Below are 19,411 nucleotides of genomic sequence, written 5' to 3' on the forward strand. Positions count from 1 at the left end.
AAAGGTATAACCAGAATTGTCAAAGCTAGTTAAATTTAGTACGCGGACTACAGGAAGCAGACGCTTCGACTTCAAAATATCAGCGCACGTTTTGTGTCTCTTTATAGTCACTTTTTGTCTAGTCATATTCATTTTCTGCCTCTTTGTGGTCGATTCGCGTTTCTTCATAGTAATTGTATTTCACCTTTTGGTTCGTTTTGTGTCTTTATGTGGTGTTTCCATCCATTTTTACTCGTTTTGTTTCTCATTTTAGAGGCTTGCCTCTCTTTTTGGTTCTTTTGCCTTTCTTTTCCTTTTTGGGTTTTATTTTGAAAACCTAACCGGAAAGCGCCCTCTTTCCCCTCGCTAGTTTAACACAGCAGTTTGTGATGTTAGCCTGTTTTCTTGGACACTCCTAGCTTCTTATCCCACTGCCCTGGTAATTGCCTCAAGCCCCCCTCAGGAAACCATGGCCGAGCAGGCCTCGGGATCCCCTCTGTCGTCCCAACATGACGGTAAATTTCTCGCGTCTGTGGAGTTTTGTGGAGGGGGAGCTGAGGGCTGGGAGCACCGAAGCCAGCGGCCTCTGCATCCTTGACAACATTAGCTAGTTAGCATCATCAGGGCGACGTGTCACTGGCTGTCACTGGATCGTTGAACATTTAACACCACGCTAATTTGTCACTAAGGCTTCGTGTTGCCGAATTATTGTATGCAAATATGACCAAGCTAGCGATGTTTTCTGTTTACCACTCGCACTACCTAGCAGGTTAGCTCGTAGCTGAGGCTAGTCCTGAATAAATTGATCTAAAGGTCGGCTCTGGCCTCTGTTCGCCTGGCCCAGCCTGGTCAGTCTTTAACACGGGTCATATGGGTCCTATCAGTCCATTACTACGTGCTGTGTGTGGCCTGCACACTCACTCAGGGGCTGTACCATAACACAGGAGGTTGATCCTGCAGGAGGTTTCTGGCTCTGGTTCTCAAACAGGGGTCCGGGGACCCTCCTGGGGTCCCTCGGTGAGTAGCTTTAAGTGAGCGCGGATTTAAGATTGTGGGAGATAACAAGAACCATTCTTAGTTTGTACCCATTAATATAGCGGGTAGAAGCAGTTGTGGAAGTTCTGTTTGGAAATTATGCAGAAAGTATGACTGTGGGGTCTGACATGTATAAGAATTAACTATTTGTTTCAGAGCTGAAAACTAACCTGCAGCTGTTTCGATGATCAGTTAATCATTTTAGTCATTTTTTAATTAAATAATGCGTCTCACATGAGAATTTAAAGCTTTTCTGTGTTACACATGATAGTAAACAGAATATCTTTGGATTTTGGACTGCAGACTCTATAAAACAAGACGTCTGTAGATGTCACAGAGGGGTTTACGGAATTACAAAGGGCATTTCTACTGTTTTAAGAGAAAATTATGCAAAACATTTTCATGCCGTGCACAGTTTCTCCATTTGAATATTTGAGTGAGTGTCATGCCTATGAATGATTCATTACAGAGTTTTATCTTCACACAAACCCTGACAAACATAAAGCATCTGACCCTTGACCTGTTTCGCAGAGTGACAGCAGAGTGCAATGCAGGTTGTGACGATGTGTTTGGTTCTTGAACCTGGAAATTTAATAATTTGTCCACTAATCAAACAACTGACAGAAAATATGCACCTGAACCATTAGAGTAAAAATAACGCCTTTGTTTTGAGTTGAAGTTGTGATGGTGCAAAAGAGCTTAACATACTCGATGCTGAAATTCCTCCGGAACACATGTGAATATGTGATTATGGAATTTCTGCTTTAGAGACTGTTCAGCTGTCACACGATCGTGGTGGTGTTGTGCTGAACCGCCCTGCTGCTCGTGCTGGTAAACGTTTCCATGCGTCTGTTTGCATTTGAGGATATCATCTCTTGTCTCGGTCCGCTGCTTTTAAATAAGAAAGGGAAAAAGAAAGATGAAAGCTGCACTAGATGAAGGAAAAACCTGTGACTTCAAGCCAGTTTGGAAGACTTTAGTAAATCGGTTTAAGCTTTGCAACAATAGGAAAAGATATATAAATATATCGTCAAGCTTTATGCCAAGTGACAGGTTCACTGCCATCTAAATCTTTAAGTATATGTGTGGGAAGATAAATCCGCTGGTATTTGTTGTTATTACAAATGATATTGTTGGAGTAGCTGCTCTGGCTGATGCTTGAATGATCCTGAAAGTCAAGACTGAGGTCCCAGTATCACAGAAGCCTGTGTACTTCATGTGTGATGGGAGATCAAGGTGACAAGTGTCATTATATATTAGTTTGTTTAAGCTTTTACAATGAGAGAAACAAATGCGTTAAATGATGCTGTTGGATAAAAATCACATTTGGCTTTTTCTCCATTCCTGTAGTTTTTTTAAACTTTTATTTTATTTATTATTTATGTTCTTTATTGTGTTGTACTTTTCCTTTACTAAGCAACAAGTGCTGTTTCTTTGTCCATTGCCAAACAAAATAGTAAATCGATCTTGACTGGCTACCTTAGTATTATGAGATTTGACATTACGCAATACTGTGGGGGTAGCTTTCATTGCTTTAGAGGGATGTTTGTGTGTTTTTGTTTGGAAGAAACAGCCATTAGTTATGTGGACATCATGGCCAAGCAGATGCAGGGTTTCACTATCAATCACAGTAACTTGGCCAAGTCTTCAGCAGTGGTTTCCAACCTGGGGATTGGGACCCCTGCAAGAGGACGATAGGATGATCTCAGAGGTTGTCAGAAGATTAACAGCAGAGGAAGGCAGAAAAAATATGTTTCTGAAACACAATTCAATGTTTGTTTTTTTCAAACACATATATTTTTCTTCTGAATCTGTGTTGAAGGGCCTCAAGGAAATAATGCAGAAACAGAAATTTTTGGGAAGCAGTTGTCGTTCAATGTCAAGATTTGATATGATGCACATATGATAGGCTTGTAACATCTCCACTCTGAGGTAGCCTTTATTTTTGCCTCGTTTAATCGTTTATCAAAATTCTTTTTACGTATTTTCTCATGGCTGAATATTTATCATTATTGTCAACATGTTTGGTATTTGAGTCTTTATTTATAATGCATTTCAACTGAACTGATATAGTGAACTCTATGTAATTATCCGTTGTTTTTGCTTTTTTTCCTTCCTCCTACATGCAGAGGTGCTCCAGCAGCGAGTGGCAGCTCTGGAGCAGGAGAGGGCTGAGTTCATCAGACGTAAGCAGCAGCTGGAGGCCGAGTTCAACCAGAAACGAGCCAAGTTCAAAGAGCTCTACCTGTCGAAGGAAGGTACGGATCCTTAATCATACTGACTCCCCTGAATTTTATCTACGTACCTACCTATCTTTGCTAGATGAATCATTAACGGAGAGTTCAGATAGGTAATAAGGTCTTGGTGAGGATAGATGTCTCTATATGAAATACTCATAATGCACATCTAAACCTAAGCAATAACACAATACGCCAGCACTGTGTGACTTTTTTTTTGATCTGCCACTTCTGCACATCTGCTTGTCTTCCATCATCTTTGATCCATCTTTTCCCGCTGCAGAGGAGTTGAAGAGGCAGACCGTGGCGCTGGATGGCGCCCAGGCCGAGCTGAGCTCTGTCCAGACCCAGCTGGCTCAGGCCCGGGCCGAAATAGAGACCATCAAAGAGGTGGCCACCGTGTCGGAAAACACCAAGCAGGAAGCCATCGACCAGGTCCGCAGCCAGTGGCAGGAGGAGGTGGCCTCGTTGCAGGCCATCATGAAAGGTAAAACCAGCTGCTCTCAAATGTGCTGCGCGGTGAAAACCTCTGTTCCTAATCCTGCAGTATCATTTAACAAAGAGCATTATCAAGTTACACCAAATTTTCCTTGGGTTTTCAACAGACTCAAACTGTGAAGTCTTGGTCCAGTTTCCATCAGTACCTGGCAAATGCATAGCAGTAGTGGATAGAAATGCACTTTGATTTACATTTGCTTTTTCAGATTTTCTAGAAATTTGGCTAAATTTAGATGGAAACTAGGCTAGTGTGACGGTGAACCGGCCTGCACAATATCAGGTCCCTGCAACCAAAGCAGCTATTCCAGATGGTTGAGTAAGAGCGCTGGCAACCGAAGACGTGTTGAGATTTCTACAGTGACGTAGAGACTGTGACTGGGATGTCTACATTTCTTTGTTTTGATTTCACTTCATATCACTGCGATGCACCAGACGTCCATCATAGCTACTGACTTGGATTAAGGTTGACACTGTGTGGTCTGACTCACATTCAGACCAAGATTATTAGATCAGATTAGACCGGATTATTAGACCCATCTCACACAATGAGACATGCAGTGAACTTGTTACAGATGTCTGTGTGCTTATGATAAAAGGATATTGAAGGAAAACTGAAAATATCTTGATTTAAAGTATGAAAAATAATGTGCTCATTTTTTTTCTCTATCTCAAAACAAAACCAACCAGGTTTCTTCCTAGCCTGAATGATGTGATATATGTATATTGTATGCTCTTTGCTTTATTAAATATAAACAGAAACAGTGTGCGAGTATGAGGTCCAGTTCCACCAGCGCTTGGAGCAGGAGCGAGCCCAGTGGAACCAGTACCGCGAGGCAGTGGAGAGGGAACTGGGTGATCTGAGACGCCGCCTCACCGAGGGCCAGGAGGAGGAAAACCTGGAGGATGAAATGAAAAAAGTATGACTCTTTTCTTTTTCTTTTTTTTTTTTTTTTATTTTTAAATTACTGCGGTAATTTACTTGCATCCCGTTTGCTGTGTGTGTGTCTTGCATATGAAGCTGTAACAATATTCTCCACTGCTGGCAAATTAATTTTCTACGGTTTGGTGGAGCTTTTTGTTGTGAAGCTGAAGAGCTGATATTTTGTGCTGATATGTCTCAAGTTTCTAGTGTTTCCCCTTGAATTTCCCCAAGAAAAAAAAAAAAAAAAAACTAGATGAATGCCAGAGAACAGCTCACAATGTGCCAGATACTTGAGCCAGCTGGACTGCTTATTGAAATTCATACCGGAGCATTTAAGATTTGGGCTGCTGGTGGTGGATACTCATATTATACTTATATTATTTAACAATTGTCATGGCCAACAATAAGTGTCTATAAAATGGATTTAGATTTCCTAATGTGAGGATTTTATGTTTTTTTTCTCATATATGATAGATGTTATTGGTCTAAAATGCTGTCTCAGTTTCTGTAAGATTGCTATATCATGTTTTTGCTTCTGTAAAAGGAAATGAAGCATATGAAAGAACTATATGTAATCTGTGCAGCTGTGCACATGTATGCATTTTTAATGAGGGAATGTAAAACCCTATAAAGGCCCAGGAGGATGCAGAGAAGCTTCGCTCAGTGGTGATGCCCATGGAGCAGGAGATCGCAGCCCTGAAAGCCAAACTGACGACAGCCGAGGAGCGGGTGAAGGAACTGGAGGCCTCTAAGGTCAGAAAATGAATGCTTAAGAAGATTTTAACTGGACACGATAGTGGCTAGACATGGCAGCTGCTCTTTCTAAGTGAATTGAAGTTGAAATTTTTCATTATATCACAAACAGAAAGCTTTTCTATGCCCTCAAAATTTTCTGCCACCGCAGTATATGTGTGTCACTGCACAGAAAGATTTCAGAAACACAATCTGATGTAAAACCGAGAAGCACGGCTGTAAAATATTTATTAATTTTTTTCCTTTTTCTGCTTCATTTTTCGTCTGCTGCTTTGGCTGTTATGATTGTGAAACAGATATTACATTTAACTCTGTGGGGTAATAAAAAGGTCTTTAAAAAGTCTCAGATGTGAAGTATTACAGTATTAATAGTATTATACAGCGATCTGATGATCTGAATTAGTGTCGAAAGTCACCGGCTGTAGGCATGAAAAGTGGCTGTTAAACGTTGGCAGTTGCTTTTCTCACAGAAAATTGTGGTTGTGGTTTTATTTGCCTTGTTCACTATTGTGTCTCGTAGCTGCAATGCAGTGTTAACCACATTTTGATAAAACTGAGCGCACTAAGAGCATACAGATGGACAGAGGAGATGTCTGAAGGCTTTTTATGGATCAAAAAAAAAAGAAGCCTCTGAAGCCTCCCCAAACCATTTTACCCACCCAGAAAAACCCTCGATCTGTGAACGCTGAACACGACTCTGGATGAAAACTAATGTCAGTGTTGTGTTTACATCTTGTTGTCTCTCTCTCTGTTCACCACCGAAAACACCAAATAAACCAGAGTCTGATTTTCTTTTACAGGTCAAAGAGCTCAATCATGTACTTGAGGCTGAGAAGTCGTGTCGCACAGACCTGGAGATGTATGTGGCCGTGTTGAACACTCAGAAATCTGTCCTGCAGGAAGATGCTGAGAAACTACGGAAAGAGCTCCATGAGGGTACTTTATGTTTTCACTGAAAGTGCTTTGACTAAACAAAGGTTGGATACAGGTAGAGTTGTCAGCAGGGCAGGTAGTTTCCTTTTAAATAATGGTGCTGCCTACACCAGCTCCACTCTCTGCTCCGTCTCACGTGCCTTAATGTGATATGAGGCGTCTTGTAAATTTGACATGTATTTAATCTGCCAAACATTTCTTTTTTCAGTTTCTCTATAAATCAGATTTTTGAAATAGGACTTAGGTCATGTGTGTTGTAGGCACATTCACATGTAGTGTTGCGTTAACTGTTTCTGTCACCGTGTACTGCAGCCTTAACCTTTGCTCTCCTTTTCGCTTCTCTCTGCTCTTTGGCGTCTCAGTCTGTCACAAGCTGGAGTTGGAGCGGCAGCAGCACAATCAGCTGAAACACACGTGGCAGAGAGCTAACGACCAGTTCCTGGAGTCTCAGCGCCTCCTCATGAGGGACATGCAGAGGATAGAGAGCGTGCTGTCATCTGAACAGCTCCGCCAGGTGGAGGAGATGAAGAAGAAAGACCAGGTACACACAACTTCACAGCAACTCCAGTTTAAGGAAGACTTTTACACCTGGAGGAAATATGCGATTTTTGTCAGTCTTCAGTCCGCAGATAATTTAGGTCCAAGTTTTTCCAACTGAGAATTATAATCATCTTACTTGGGCTGGGTGATAAAAATTATGATCTTATTATTGTCACAAGAAAGGAAAAAAAAAATTCCAGAATAACGATGACAAACCGATGAGTAATCTTCAATAAATGTTTCCTGTTTTTCGTCAGTTCTCTTCTGCACAGTGACTCAGCGATAGGGTTACAGAGGTGACACATGTAGGGGGAAAAAGCACACACACATATTGTTGGAAACTTAACAATCAGCGACAGGGAATTATTGTGAATTATGGTTTGGGGCTCAGAGTAAAAACAGTTGAGACTTTGGAATATAGTGTAGTCCAGTTCAACAGCACTACAAACTGCAGAATTGCAAATTAATATCTCTGACGGTGTCAATCAAAAGTGAACATTATGATCTTTGTACGGGAACAATGTGTGGTGTAGCTGTTGTATTGGATTACATTAGAATTTATAAGTTTGCTTAATTAAGTGGCCAAGAAAGAGTAATTAAAAAAACGTGTGATTAAACCTGTTTTTTTTTTTCTCCGTCCAAGGAGGAGGATGAAATAGAGAGGCTGAGCCAAGTGAAAGAGCTGCACGAGGAGGATGGGGGAGACAACACCGAGCCTTTGGAGGACTTATTCCTCGGGCTGAACGTGGAGGAGGTATGAGCATCATGTAACTCGATATGTCCCTCAGAGAGAACAGAGCAGGCCATTATCGTCTTGCATCATATTCTATTCCCTTTGAGTAATGTGATCTTCAAACAGGCAAGATGGCACCGTCGCTTTTGTCCTTGCATACTGTGTTTTTAACATTCACGAACTGAGGACCAGTGATGATTTGAAAACCGCAGCTTAAAAATTCAGACAAGTCTTTTTCCTATTTTGTCTTTATCTCTGAGTTACTAGGATTTCATACAAAAATCCTTTTTTTAATTGAAAGGCAGAATGGGAGAGATAATTAAGTTACGTTCTTAAGATAAAGTTTAATTGTGACCACTTACTGAGGCAAATATTTGATCTCATCGCTAGATATTTCAAAAGAGGCTTCTGTTGTCCTGCTGCCTTTAAAGTACGTTTACCAAAGCGTATTACTCTTATATATAAAAAATGTCATAATTTTATGGCTTTGAGTTGCTTTCAGCAGATCAGACACTGTACAGTACAATATAAAAAAAGAATATTGAATAAATATCCTTATTTCTTTCTTAATAAAACATTTTGAAGCTGAATTTTTTCCATTTATATTGAACTGAATGTGTGGATCAGCTGTATTAAGAGGCAGTGATAATTTCTTGTGGATGTTATTTCTAATTATTTAAAGACCTTATTTGCTCTTTCTCTCTCAGTCCCATGCCAACCACAGCGCCCACGGCTCGATGCACTCGTTAGACACTGACGTGGTGGCGGGTGGCCCCATGGACCCCTACAAAGACAACCTGCGGAGAGTTCAGTCGACAGACAGCCTCGGTTCCTCGCTGTCCGTCCAGCAGGGCCTCGGTGGCCAAAACCACAAGGCCAAGTCGGCCAGCAACTTGGACGAGTCGGACTTTGGGCCCTTGGTGGGGGCCGACTGCGGGGCGACAGACAGTAGTTTTGGCGAAACCTCGTCCATCAGCTCAATCAAGCTGACGGCGAGCCACTTCCTGCTGACTAAGGACCAGGAGAAGGCCATCAAAGCCATGACGCCTGAGCAGGAGGAGACGGCGTCGCTGTTGTCCAGCATCTCCCACGCCCCTGACACTGCCTACTTACCGCCCACAGGCTATAGACTGGTCAGCGACAGCGAGTGGAACCTGCTGCAGCAAGAGGTGCATCCTCAGGGCTTTATCAGAGAAGTTTTAGTAGTTTTCTGGGATAAAATGTGGTTAGAGCTGAAGGTCCTGGACATACATCAGTGTTTTGATTTTAAATGAGGTTTATTGTAGCATGATTTTGTGATTGTTTTTCCTTGGAAACAAGACCAGATATTGGCTTCTTCTAACTTCTTAGAACTTGACCTACATGTCAGTTCTTGGTACTTGGTCCTAGTGACTGAGGAAGAAGAGATATTTCATTTCATTTCATTAATTAACGATCTTTTAAAAATGAATGTCGGTTAGAAAATGTCAAATTACTATTAATCAACATTCAATTTAAAGGTCTTTGTGAAAGAGTGTGTCATGTGTCAGACATTTTCTAATTAAATAGTTATTGAGTGTTGTGTGGTTTTCTTGTTGGTCCATCTCCAGCTGAAAAACGCAGGCAGGAAGCTCGGCCGACGCTGTGACATGTGCTCCAACTACGAGAAGCAGCTGCAGGCCATCCAGGGGCAAGAGGCCGAGACACGAGATCAAGTTTGTGTCTTTGGTGTTGCTTTGTTTCCTTTTTATTGTAGAAACGTCGGTAACATGGGTGTGACAGGCCACTCATAAAGCTGAGGTAGTGTAATTTAACGAGTTCACTCTCTTCCAGGTGAAGAAACTGCAGGTGATGCTACGTCAGGCCAATGATCAGCTTGAGAGGACGATGACTGAGAAACAGAATTTGGAAGATTCAGTCAAATCAGGCAACGAAGAAACTGCTGCTAAGGTCTGTATAAGTGGATGTGTTAACAAATGATTATGTTGATTCATCTGGCTCAGTGCTTGATGTGCAACTGACAGTGTGGACTTCTCAGTGTGTCTTAGATTTAATAGCATAGAACAGTGGCTAGAGGAAAATGAGCCATTTGAGTTGCTCTCTACTTTACGTGTTTATTATCTGTCTCAGTGGGTTAAATTCCCCATGAACTATACAGAACTACCTTAAGGCACAAAGGTTTGGATCAAAGAAATAATCCTGTACAGATATAAGTCTCTGACATCTTGCTAATGAGTTGAACACTGAGTTTTAGTGTCATGAAACCTGGTTCCTGCTTGGTTTTTGGTGCCACTGTCTATTAAAGCTTTGAAAGGCTGTTTGCCTATGTCTGGTTCACTGACTCAGTGGAAAAGATGAAGCCTTTACTGAGTTCAGTACTTTAGAATAATGTTTTGACAGTAGTGAAAGAGTTGATTTCCTGTTTCAAGGGTGTGCCGGAAAATGGAGCCCATCTGTGTGCAGGTGCATTACTGTAAGTGCATCTTACCAGTAAAGACACAGTGAGTTCTTTTTTTTTTCTGCCCTGCGCTGGTTTGGTATTTTGCATTGGGCTGAGAGGTGTATTAAGAGGGAGTTTAACTGGTAATGGAGCTGCACAATGCAATTTGGTGGTAACAAGATTCACAGTGTTTTGTGCGTTCGACAAAGCACCCACTTGAACCAGCTCAACAGCGCATTGTGCACAGTGTATCCGTACTCTGTGCTGCTTTTGTCACTGCAGACGGTGGAACTCTGCATAGGTCTCTCCCATTCTCTGCATAGGTCTCACACAAAATCCTTTTTATGTATCCTTTGCTAATCTGTTCACTTTCTTGTAAACTCTTTAACCAGAGAACGAAGGTTATTTTATTTTATTAAGTGTTTTGTCTAAAAACTTGACAGAAAATTAGTAAATTATTTGTTGTTGGTTCACAGGATTATTATGAGAAATTGTCACTTGAGCTTTGTGCTTGAAAAGGGATTCATTTTTGTTAAGAAGTGTACAGACACTGAGAATGGATTTTTTTGGTGAAGTGGAAAACACGCTGTGTATAGCTGTTAAACGTTTGAAATGAAAAACGTGTATAGTCATAGATTATGGATTTTTAAATGAGAATTAGATGTAATTTCATTAATTTTTAACAAGGTACATGAAGTTTTAGTTGAAAAAACCATATCAGACACAAATCATTACTTCAAGCAGAGTGTCTTTTATGTCTTAAAACATATTTGGAGGGGAGCTTTAACATTGCTTTTGTATTATTTATTGGTGACTGCTGGGCTATCAATATTTCTAGAGCTGTACATTAAACTTGGCCCTGGCAGATTTGTGCTGTTGTATACTGGGATTTGCACTGGGAGAATATAACCATTGTCCTCCCAGGAAACGCTTTTTCAAACATTACCCCACTGTCAGTGCAACACAGTGGGGAGAGGGCTGCTTTTAGATGGGACGAGAGGAGCTGATGTGATTATCCTTCATTGTTAATATTCCCTAACAAACCGCCAACACGCCCACTGGTAATGTGTGATAATGGATTCTCCCTCATCCTACGCTGTTGCCATGTGCATCAGTCCCATTGGCAGGAGCAAGAAAGTAATTCTTTATCGTGCTTCATGATCCGATATCATCTGCATCTGAGAGCGAAATGTCAGTGTCACAACATAAGCTGCATTATTTTCTGCATCGCACGCAATGCCGTGTTGGCCACACACTTTGTTTCAAAGTGTGAAAAATGGCTTTTGTTAGTTCACAAACCTCAGATTAATTTTAGCCAAACACCACAACCTCTAGCACGACCACTGTGGTGAGGCCGCTGGCCTACATCACTGACGTCGTGTGAAAATTTCAGCTGTTTCTACACACGAGCTCTCAAATTCGGAGTTATTCACCAGCCAAATTATGTTGTCAGAGAGCACAAGGGACCGTTAACTTCCACTGGGTTTTTTTTTTCTGTGTTGTGCTGTAGGTGTCTGCCCTCATGCAGAGAGTCCAGGAGTCAGAAACGCTGCTCAGCACACTACAACAAGCCTTCAGTGATGCTAAGAGGAACACACAGGAACAGATGGTGAGCAGCATATTCTTCTTCCCAGCCTCATGTTGCCTGTTCTCTGGTTCCCGTTACCGTCACAGAGTCCAGTATCGAAATGACCATAAAGCTGAATTAACATCTTAACAAAACTGAGGGTAGGATTTGTTGCTGGACTGTTGCAATAGTTTTAGCTAGGTGTGTATTTGGTTATATGAATAGTTTCACATCTAAATCTAACCTAAAATAAATAAATAAAACGGTCACTTGTGGAGGTGAAGTGGAACTGCAGCAGTGGCTGTTTTGTAATGTCACTGTTCCTCATTACCACAAATATTTGCTGACACGTTGGAGCTCTTGGCTGCATTTAAGTTAAAATATGTCAAACTTGTCTGCCAGAGCAATGAGACATTCTTTTTTTGCTGCATGTGGCTTTGATCTAAAGAAACATGAGTCTTAATATCGTCATAAATTGAGTCATAATGCAGCACCTAGCAAATATATAAGCTTTAGAGGGAGAATTGGACGGAGTGTGTCTCCAAAAGGAGACACTGGCTGGTGAGTCACGCCTCGCCGTGTTTTGATGTGGTGCTCGATCCACATGACAAGAGGGAAAAAAGGGAAACAAACTGACACATGATGAGATGGAGTGATTTCGTTTCGTTTGTTTGTCTCAGGCGGTGCTGGTGAAGTCGAGGGAGCAGGTGGCAGATGAACTAAGCCGACTACAGAGAGACAACGAGAGCCTGCAGGGAAAACACAGGCTGCACGTTGAACTGCAACAACAAGAGGACTTCCAGATGCCCAGTACTGTGCAAGTATGTGAGACCCAAATCGCAGCTTTCAGCCTCAGTGTAAGCATCAGTAAAAGGGCTGGGTACTGAGCCACAAAACTTTATTGCAACCAACCCAAACTGTGTCACTGGCACCAGCGTGAAGTACAGAAAGCAGGCATTAAAATTCTGGTCAGATTCATAACTTTGTTTACTTATTATATGATCAGATAGTTTCAGATTTAAATGAACATTTTCTGTAAAGTTCTTGTCAGGCTTCTTGTCCTTAGACAACATTTGAGAACTGTGTCTTCTTTTGTTAGATGTTGTAATTATATATTATAAAAAAATAATAGTTTATTTACCCGGCCCTTATCATTCATTAGAGTGAATGATCAGTTAAGATTGTGCAGTAATAGAAAGCAATAATAATTCAATAAGATAAGATAAAGGATAAAGGATTTCATTGTTGTGGCTGGTTGAAGGTGGAGCTAGTTTTAAAGGATGCTTTTATTTTTCGAGCATGTTCTTAAAACATTACTCACATGACGTGTCCATGTGTACACTGAAAGCACTGTTGTTTGCTCTAAGCATCTTTTCACAGCATCTCGCAGTCTTCTTCGATGAACGCGTGTTTTTAAAAGCTGTAAACCGGTCTTGAAAAGAAGCTCTGAAAGGTTTGCGCTTGAGTTGAGATCATTTTGTCACCTGTACCGATCCCAAGGTCAAGCATGGACTTCCATGCTCACACTTGCTTTAGTGTTTGTTTGATGAGATGCTTCTGGGTGTGGTCCATCTGTCTCTAAACAGCCTGCTGCTCTGGGCAGGCAGAGTCTGAGAGTATCCCCATTCATGCCACATGGAGAGTGGGGAAACTGACACCGAATTATAGAGAAAATAATCCCTTGCGGTGTAGCGGTCAGAGGCTAATTTCCTCAGTGGTAATGACTTTAATGGCACCGGTGCTTATTTTGAGCTATCTGATAAGGTGAAAATCATATGGGTTTTTACAACTTAAGGCCCTCCTCGCTGTTCAGGAGGTTCCCCTCCAACACACACATCTCCTCCCACAGGTTGTTAATCATACCCTCATGCTGAAGTATGCTCCAGCAGTAGAAAAAAAGAGTAGACCTTTGCTTTAGTGGAGGCGGTGCAGCACAGATGATCCAGTGATATTTTCAACTTGTTGGTGGTTAAACAAGCTGCACACATAACATTTAAACCGGTATGAAGAAAAGAAAAATATGAGGGAGAGCTGCTGCTCTGAAACTTCTCATTATTCACATTAAACGTGTATTTATTAAGATATTATATAAATGAAGATGTGATGCACTGATTTGGTTGCACCAGCCTTTTTTTTCCTTCCTAATCTCTTAGAAGTTACTGGTTAGTTTTAAATAGTGATTCAGTATTTCAGGTGGCATCATTTAAGCTTAAGAAAGTCACAACCCTTCCTGTGAGCTGTTTCCACATTAATTTTCTTTTGCTTTGTCCTTTATCTTACTAAATTGTGCTATATGATGATGATGATCTCCCACGTTGATGCCTAATGTAGTTTGATTCTTCTTCAGGAGCTACAAAGCCTGGTGTTGCGGTTGCGTGAGGACACAGTGGCGTTACGGACGTCTGCTGATCACATGGAGGAGAAGCTGAAAGCTGAGATTCTGTTTCTGAAGGAGCAGATCCAGGCAGAGCAGTGTCTGAAGGAAAACCTGGAGGACACGCTGCAGCTGGAGATCGAGGGCTGTAAGGAGGAGATAGGTGAGACCCAGATATTCAAATTAAGCTGTTAATTCTTTTTTTTTTCTTTCATTTTTAGTAAAGCACTTCTGCAAACAAACTTTTAAAAACTCGTTAACTTCTGCAGGGGTGCACCCAGCAGATGTATTTTTATTTTCTGGACATTTTTTTTACATTTTCTTCTGTTTCTGTTTTTGTTTCTTCTCACTGTCATTCAGACATCTTGGAAGGTACGACAAACGCTTTGAACGAGCTCAGTTTGACTCCTTTTCTGTGTGTGTTGATGGTATAGCTGTCAGACTAATAGCTGTAGTGAGCCTACAACTTAGCGCTTTCCCTCACATATGTTTGAACTGTTTTCAAATGGCTAAAATGTGCTTTAATAGATCATTCACTTTACTGTATGTTGTCCCACCCCACAGATTAGTCATAACATGCTTCACTGTAAATTCAGATATTATAAGATGTCTGTATGTCCTGCTGACAAGTAACACTGTTGCTGCGGCATGGGATGGGGTTCAATAGCATTTTATGGAATCTGAATCCAGTTCCGAATCCACTTATTTAGTCTGAATCCTTTAGAATGAAAGATTCAATGAGGGATTCGTCGGCCGTGGAGCTTAACGAATCCGGGTATTTTACCAACTTGTAACCAGATCCAGAATGGATCCAGCTATCGGAACCCGTCCCTATGGGCAGCTTAGTAAAACAGAATGTGTGTGTGAGATTTGATGCATTTTGCACTCAGAACCTAAACCTTACAAATGTGTTGATGTTTACTAAAGGACAACACTCACTTGTTTAGAGCTTTAGCTCACTGGTCACCTTTGCAAGTATGTAAGGGACTTGGTGTCCATATTGTCTCTGTTTTTGGTTAGTAGTTCTGTGTGTAACACTAACATGACACTTAAACTGTGGCTGCGACTAACAATTACTATCCTTTAATGTGTTGATTGTTTTTTAAATATATCTTAATGAATTGTTCCCAAAAAAGAACTGTGAAACACAGAAAATCTGAAAATTTCACATTTTAAAAGCTGGGACCAAAAATATCTCAAATGTTTTCCTTGAATAAAAAGCTGTAGCATATATTTAGTATCAAAATTAAAACCTACTGCTCATTGCACAGTTTTGGAATTTATAATGAAAAATATACCATTTGGATTGGACACGTTTGGATTAATCTATTGGAGACACACCGATAACACTGGCACCAATTCTCTTGTCTTTTAAAGTGACCAATGGGCCGAGCTCCCCCCACGTTTCATGGTTGTTAGTGATCATGTTTTAGTTCAACGCTGGTTTGAAAGTGGTCCTTCAGTTTGTTTTTAGGCTTTTTAGGGTTCATCATATGGACCTCTTACTGTCTATTTTAAACAGCATCTCTCATCAAAGCAGCTTCGCCTTCACTAAAGGTGCAGCTTTGTTGCATTATTCATAAATTGCCAAATAATTTTCAAGGTGTCATGTTGTCAGTCCAGAGGGAATGTGTGGGCTTTGAGATTCAGATGAGAGCTGTATGATCCTCTAATGATGTCTCCGCTCCGCAGCTTCTTTCTCCAGTTTGAAGACAGAGCTGGAGCGAATAAAAGCTGAGAAGGAACAGGTACTCGTTCTTTGATATCGTGCAGTCTTACACCTCAGCGGGGGAAAAAAACATCAGTTATAAGACTTCTAAACATGTTTAAAATTATATTATACATATGTAACCAATGCATGAGCTCTCTTTGATGTACATGTCATTTTATCCTCTGAAAAGAAAACTCAGTATATCCTTGGAAGGTATGAAAAAAATCTTGTGTTGTATCTAAGAGTGCCCCAGTCATCTTTGCTCCTTATCTTGATTTTTGAAGCTGCACTAATAAACATTTTTACATTAACAATATGTCAGATGATTCCAGGTGAAAGGGGCAGCTCGTATTGTTAAACCACAGAGAATTATCGCCCGACTCTGCAGTTCTCCTCTGCTCCACTGAGCGTGTTAGCCTTGTTTTGGTGTTAATGGCCCTCACACACTCAGGACTCTCATTAACTTTGCTTCCAGCAGCTGCAGGCAGCTGTTTCTTGCACATTACCTGCAGAGCCCTAAACAGAAGACACACCGGGCCCAAAATCACATGTTAATTCTGATAATCTGTCACTGCCCTCTGTCCCTCCCTGCAGTTGTGATCTCTTGATGGAAAGTATTATTTTTTAGTATCTTTGTGTACTGATATTGTCTTACCTTGTGTATGTAGTTGGAGAGCAGTCTGGCAGAGAAGACTGAGACACTGGAGAGCATCCAGGGCCTGAAGAGCAGCCTGGAGCAGCAGCTCAAAGAGCTCGCCACTGCAAAGGTCAGAGTTTGACACTGTCTCAAGGTGCATTTATACCAAACTCTACCCAAAATGCTACTCTTTTAAACATCAGCAATCATATCAGAGCCTAGCACATGTCATATCAACACTAGTCCCAGTGTTATGGAGCTCTTAGGACATTACTGTCAGGATCTTCCAGCTAATATTTGCTGATTTAAAATAAAACCGTTGGTGTTTAAGATGACATCAAGCACGAGGTTTTCTCCATGCAAGGGAGAGCTTGTATATATCTTGTAAATATTTTACAGCATTTTAGGACATCCAGAACCACTTGTAAACTGCTTTTGATGACACCAAACCATTGATTCAGTCAGTAATGCGCATCACGTCTACATCATTTTAAATTATTCAGCAGCACTGTTTCAGTTTCTGAAATTGTTCTGAAATTGTTGAAGAATTTTTATTGCAATTTACTGGCTCGATTTAGCCTTTCTAATCGTGTGTTTTTCTGTGTGTGTTTTTCTGTGTGTGTGTGTGTGTGTGTGTGTGTGTGTGTGTGTGTGTGTGTGTGTGTGTGTGTGTGTGTGTGTGTGTGTGTGTGTGTGTGTGTGTGTGTGTGTTTTCACTGCAGAGTGCACTAGAGAGTCAGGTCCTTGATGAGAGAGACAAAGCTCAGCGGCTGCAAACAGAGCTTGATGTCAGTGAACAGGTTCAGAAGGACTTTGTCAAACTTTCCCAGACTCTTCAGGTAAGGAGGACTCGACAGTTTCAAAGTTGTCTACACATAATAAACAGCTGTCTGCCTTGTTTACTGTTGAATGGAAGCACTGATATTGTTGCTTCCTTTGGAAAAAAAAAAACACCATTTCAGTTAAGATGGCCAAACATTTTGTTTGTGAGAGGCAAAGCGTTTAAATGGAATGGGTTGTTTTATTTACCTGTATTGCTGTGAACTACTAAACACATACATTGTGCAGGGGTAGGCAACAGTCTTGATAGTTTATATGGGAGCCTAATCCTTCAGATGTCCGGGTGACTAAATGTACAAACAACTGAAATAAATAAATAAAAATGTATATATGGAACAAATATACAAAATTCTGATAACTAATTAGTTTAAATATAACAAAATAAATGTTACACCTGGGAAAACAATCAGAAACGTCATAATAAGCATATGAGTAAACAGTAAGCAGATAAAGCAAACGTAATATGGTGTTGCTTAATTAACTGGTCAGCCCTGTTTGTCTGTGAGTGAGAGAGTGTGTCCCAACACGTTGTTTGTCCATGTCCCTCAGGTACAGTTGGAGCGAATACGACAGGCAGACTCCTTGGATCGAATCAGAGTAATCCTCAACGACACCAACTTGACTGACATCAACCAGCTTCCAGAGACATGATACCACAGAATGAAAACTGCCTTCAGTTTCATTCCCCTCTTTCTCTATCACTGGCCCAATAACATTATTGATCTGACCCTTCCTCCTCCCCATAACCTCCCCCCTGTGGAAGAGTTTGGAAGGACAAGGACAGATGTGGCATGAGGAGCTCATGGCCTTTTGTGTACATTATAAGTCATGGAACACACCACAGATAGAATAATGAAGAAGAACACTACTAAAAAAAAATGTAAATAACTAAATGTCTGACTATGGACAGGGGGAGTGGAAGTCCATCTTTCTGTGGGTCTGTCTGCGTCTTGTTTCTACTGTAGATATGACTGTCTGTATTAGGCTCAACCAAAAAGGTTTGTCGTCTTCTAAAGCACTTTTCATCTGCAACTTCTCTTTCCAGGTAAATAGAAAACAATTGGATGCATAATTTTTCTCCTTCTGTTCTCAGAGCGGTTGATAATCGCTTCCTTGTTCCACTCGCTTGTTCTTTCCGTTTGTTTTTTTTTTTCCCCCCATTTCTGGCTATTTTTCTGTGGCATTTTTCCACCTTGCTCTGTTCATTTCACCTTGTGCAACCTATGATAAAGACACAATGAAGGACGGAAAATACTTGCACATAACCTAACTAGGATATAAAAAAAAGGAACATAACACAAAGCAAGCAATACACTCCTTTTCTTAAACATCCTCCTGCTGTACCTTGCTTTGGTCTTTGCTCTTAACATCTGACAGAAGTCTTTTTTTTTTTAAGTCATGTTCAAAGTTGTGGGTTTTGTTTTTCAAATTCCCACTCGTTTCTTGATCATCAAGAAAACACTAGTAAACCCAGTTTGTGTCAGGTAAAGAAAATTGTTAGGGGAAAAGGACAAATGATGAGGTGTCAACATTAAAGTGTAAATGGAAAATAACGGATTTTAATACACACTTTGATCCTTTTATTTATTGCCTTTTTGAATTGACTTTCTTAATGAAATTCTAAAGATCTTAAATTACAGTGGGCGGCTTTTAAACTATAATGGAAGAGCACAAGGTGTTTCTTTCCCATCAGTCTAAGATCAGAGGCCAGTTTCCAATGCAGAGCAGTAGGTGGTAGGGGACGCCTTGGGATGGTGGGTAACACCCAGCTACTCCCTAAGAGGTGAAGAGCGGATTCATACCTGTCTGACTGGGAAGTCACAACAAAAGGAAAACTGACGTTTCATATTTCTAGTGTGTCTAGCGAGTCTTGAAACGATTAATTCATCACTACAGAACTTTTCTGTTATTTATGAAGCTTCTGATGGATTTAGATTAAACAACCTGAAAGTGTCAGGGTTAATGCGTTAGAGGCAAACCATGAAAGATCTGTGCTTGGTGGAAAAAAAAACGAGTGAAAACTGGAACAACTAAATGATCCAGAATCGCCCGAAAGCAGAAAAACAAAAGTCACTTAAGAACAGTGGTACAAGAATTGGAAAACCCCCCACCCCACCCCCCCTCACGATCCAACATTCACACCCACGTCGTGCAGTGATTGGCTAGTTGTGTGTTGCCCGAGAAAGTACGCTGGGTTTGGACTTTTTCTTTCTCCCTTTCTCTTCAAAACGCA

The 19,411-nt window shown here is 40.9% G+C and overlaps 1 protein-coding gene across 2 annotated transcripts; it reads left to right on the forward strand.

Moving 5' to 3' along the window:
* Positions 1 to 350: 350 nt before the first annotated feature.
* Positions 351 to 18,732, forward strand: rabep1 (rabaptin, RAB GTPase binding effector protein 1). Of its 2 annotated transcripts, XM_041051408.1 has the most exons (19): positions 351 to 494; positions 3,144 to 3,272; positions 3,535 to 3,738; positions 4,506 to 4,666; positions 5,305 to 5,424; positions 6,225 to 6,360; positions 6,720 to 6,898; positions 7,541 to 7,651; positions 8,338 to 8,799; positions 9,220 to 9,324; positions 9,443 to 9,559; positions 11,560 to 11,658; positions 12,297 to 12,437; positions 13,964 to 14,153; positions 14,351 to 14,362; positions 15,683 to 15,738; positions 16,370 to 16,468; positions 17,061 to 17,177; positions 17,728 to 18,732. In XM_041051408.1, the coding sequence occupies exons 1-19, from the start codon at positions 449 to 451 to the stop codon at positions 17,827 to 17,829; spliced, it is 2,586 nt and encodes an 861-aa protein (XP_040907342.1). In that variant the 5' UTR covers positions 351 to 448; the 3' UTR covers positions 17,830 to 18,732. The 2 variants fall into 2 exon arrangements, with proteins under 2 accessions (XP_040907342.1, XP_040907343.1); XM_041051409.1 differs by lacking the exon at positions 14,351 to 14,362.
* The last annotated feature ends 679 nt before the right edge of the window (positions 18,733 to 19,411 follow it).

The sequence above is a fragment of the Toxotes jaculatrix genome, chromosome 12 (assembly GCF_017976425.1).
Source record: "Toxotes jaculatrix isolate fToxJac2 chromosome 12, fToxJac2.pri, whole genome shotgun sequence".
NCBI classification, from domain to species: domain Eukaryota; kingdom Metazoa; phylum Chordata; class Actinopteri; family Toxotidae; genus Toxotes; species Toxotes jaculatrix.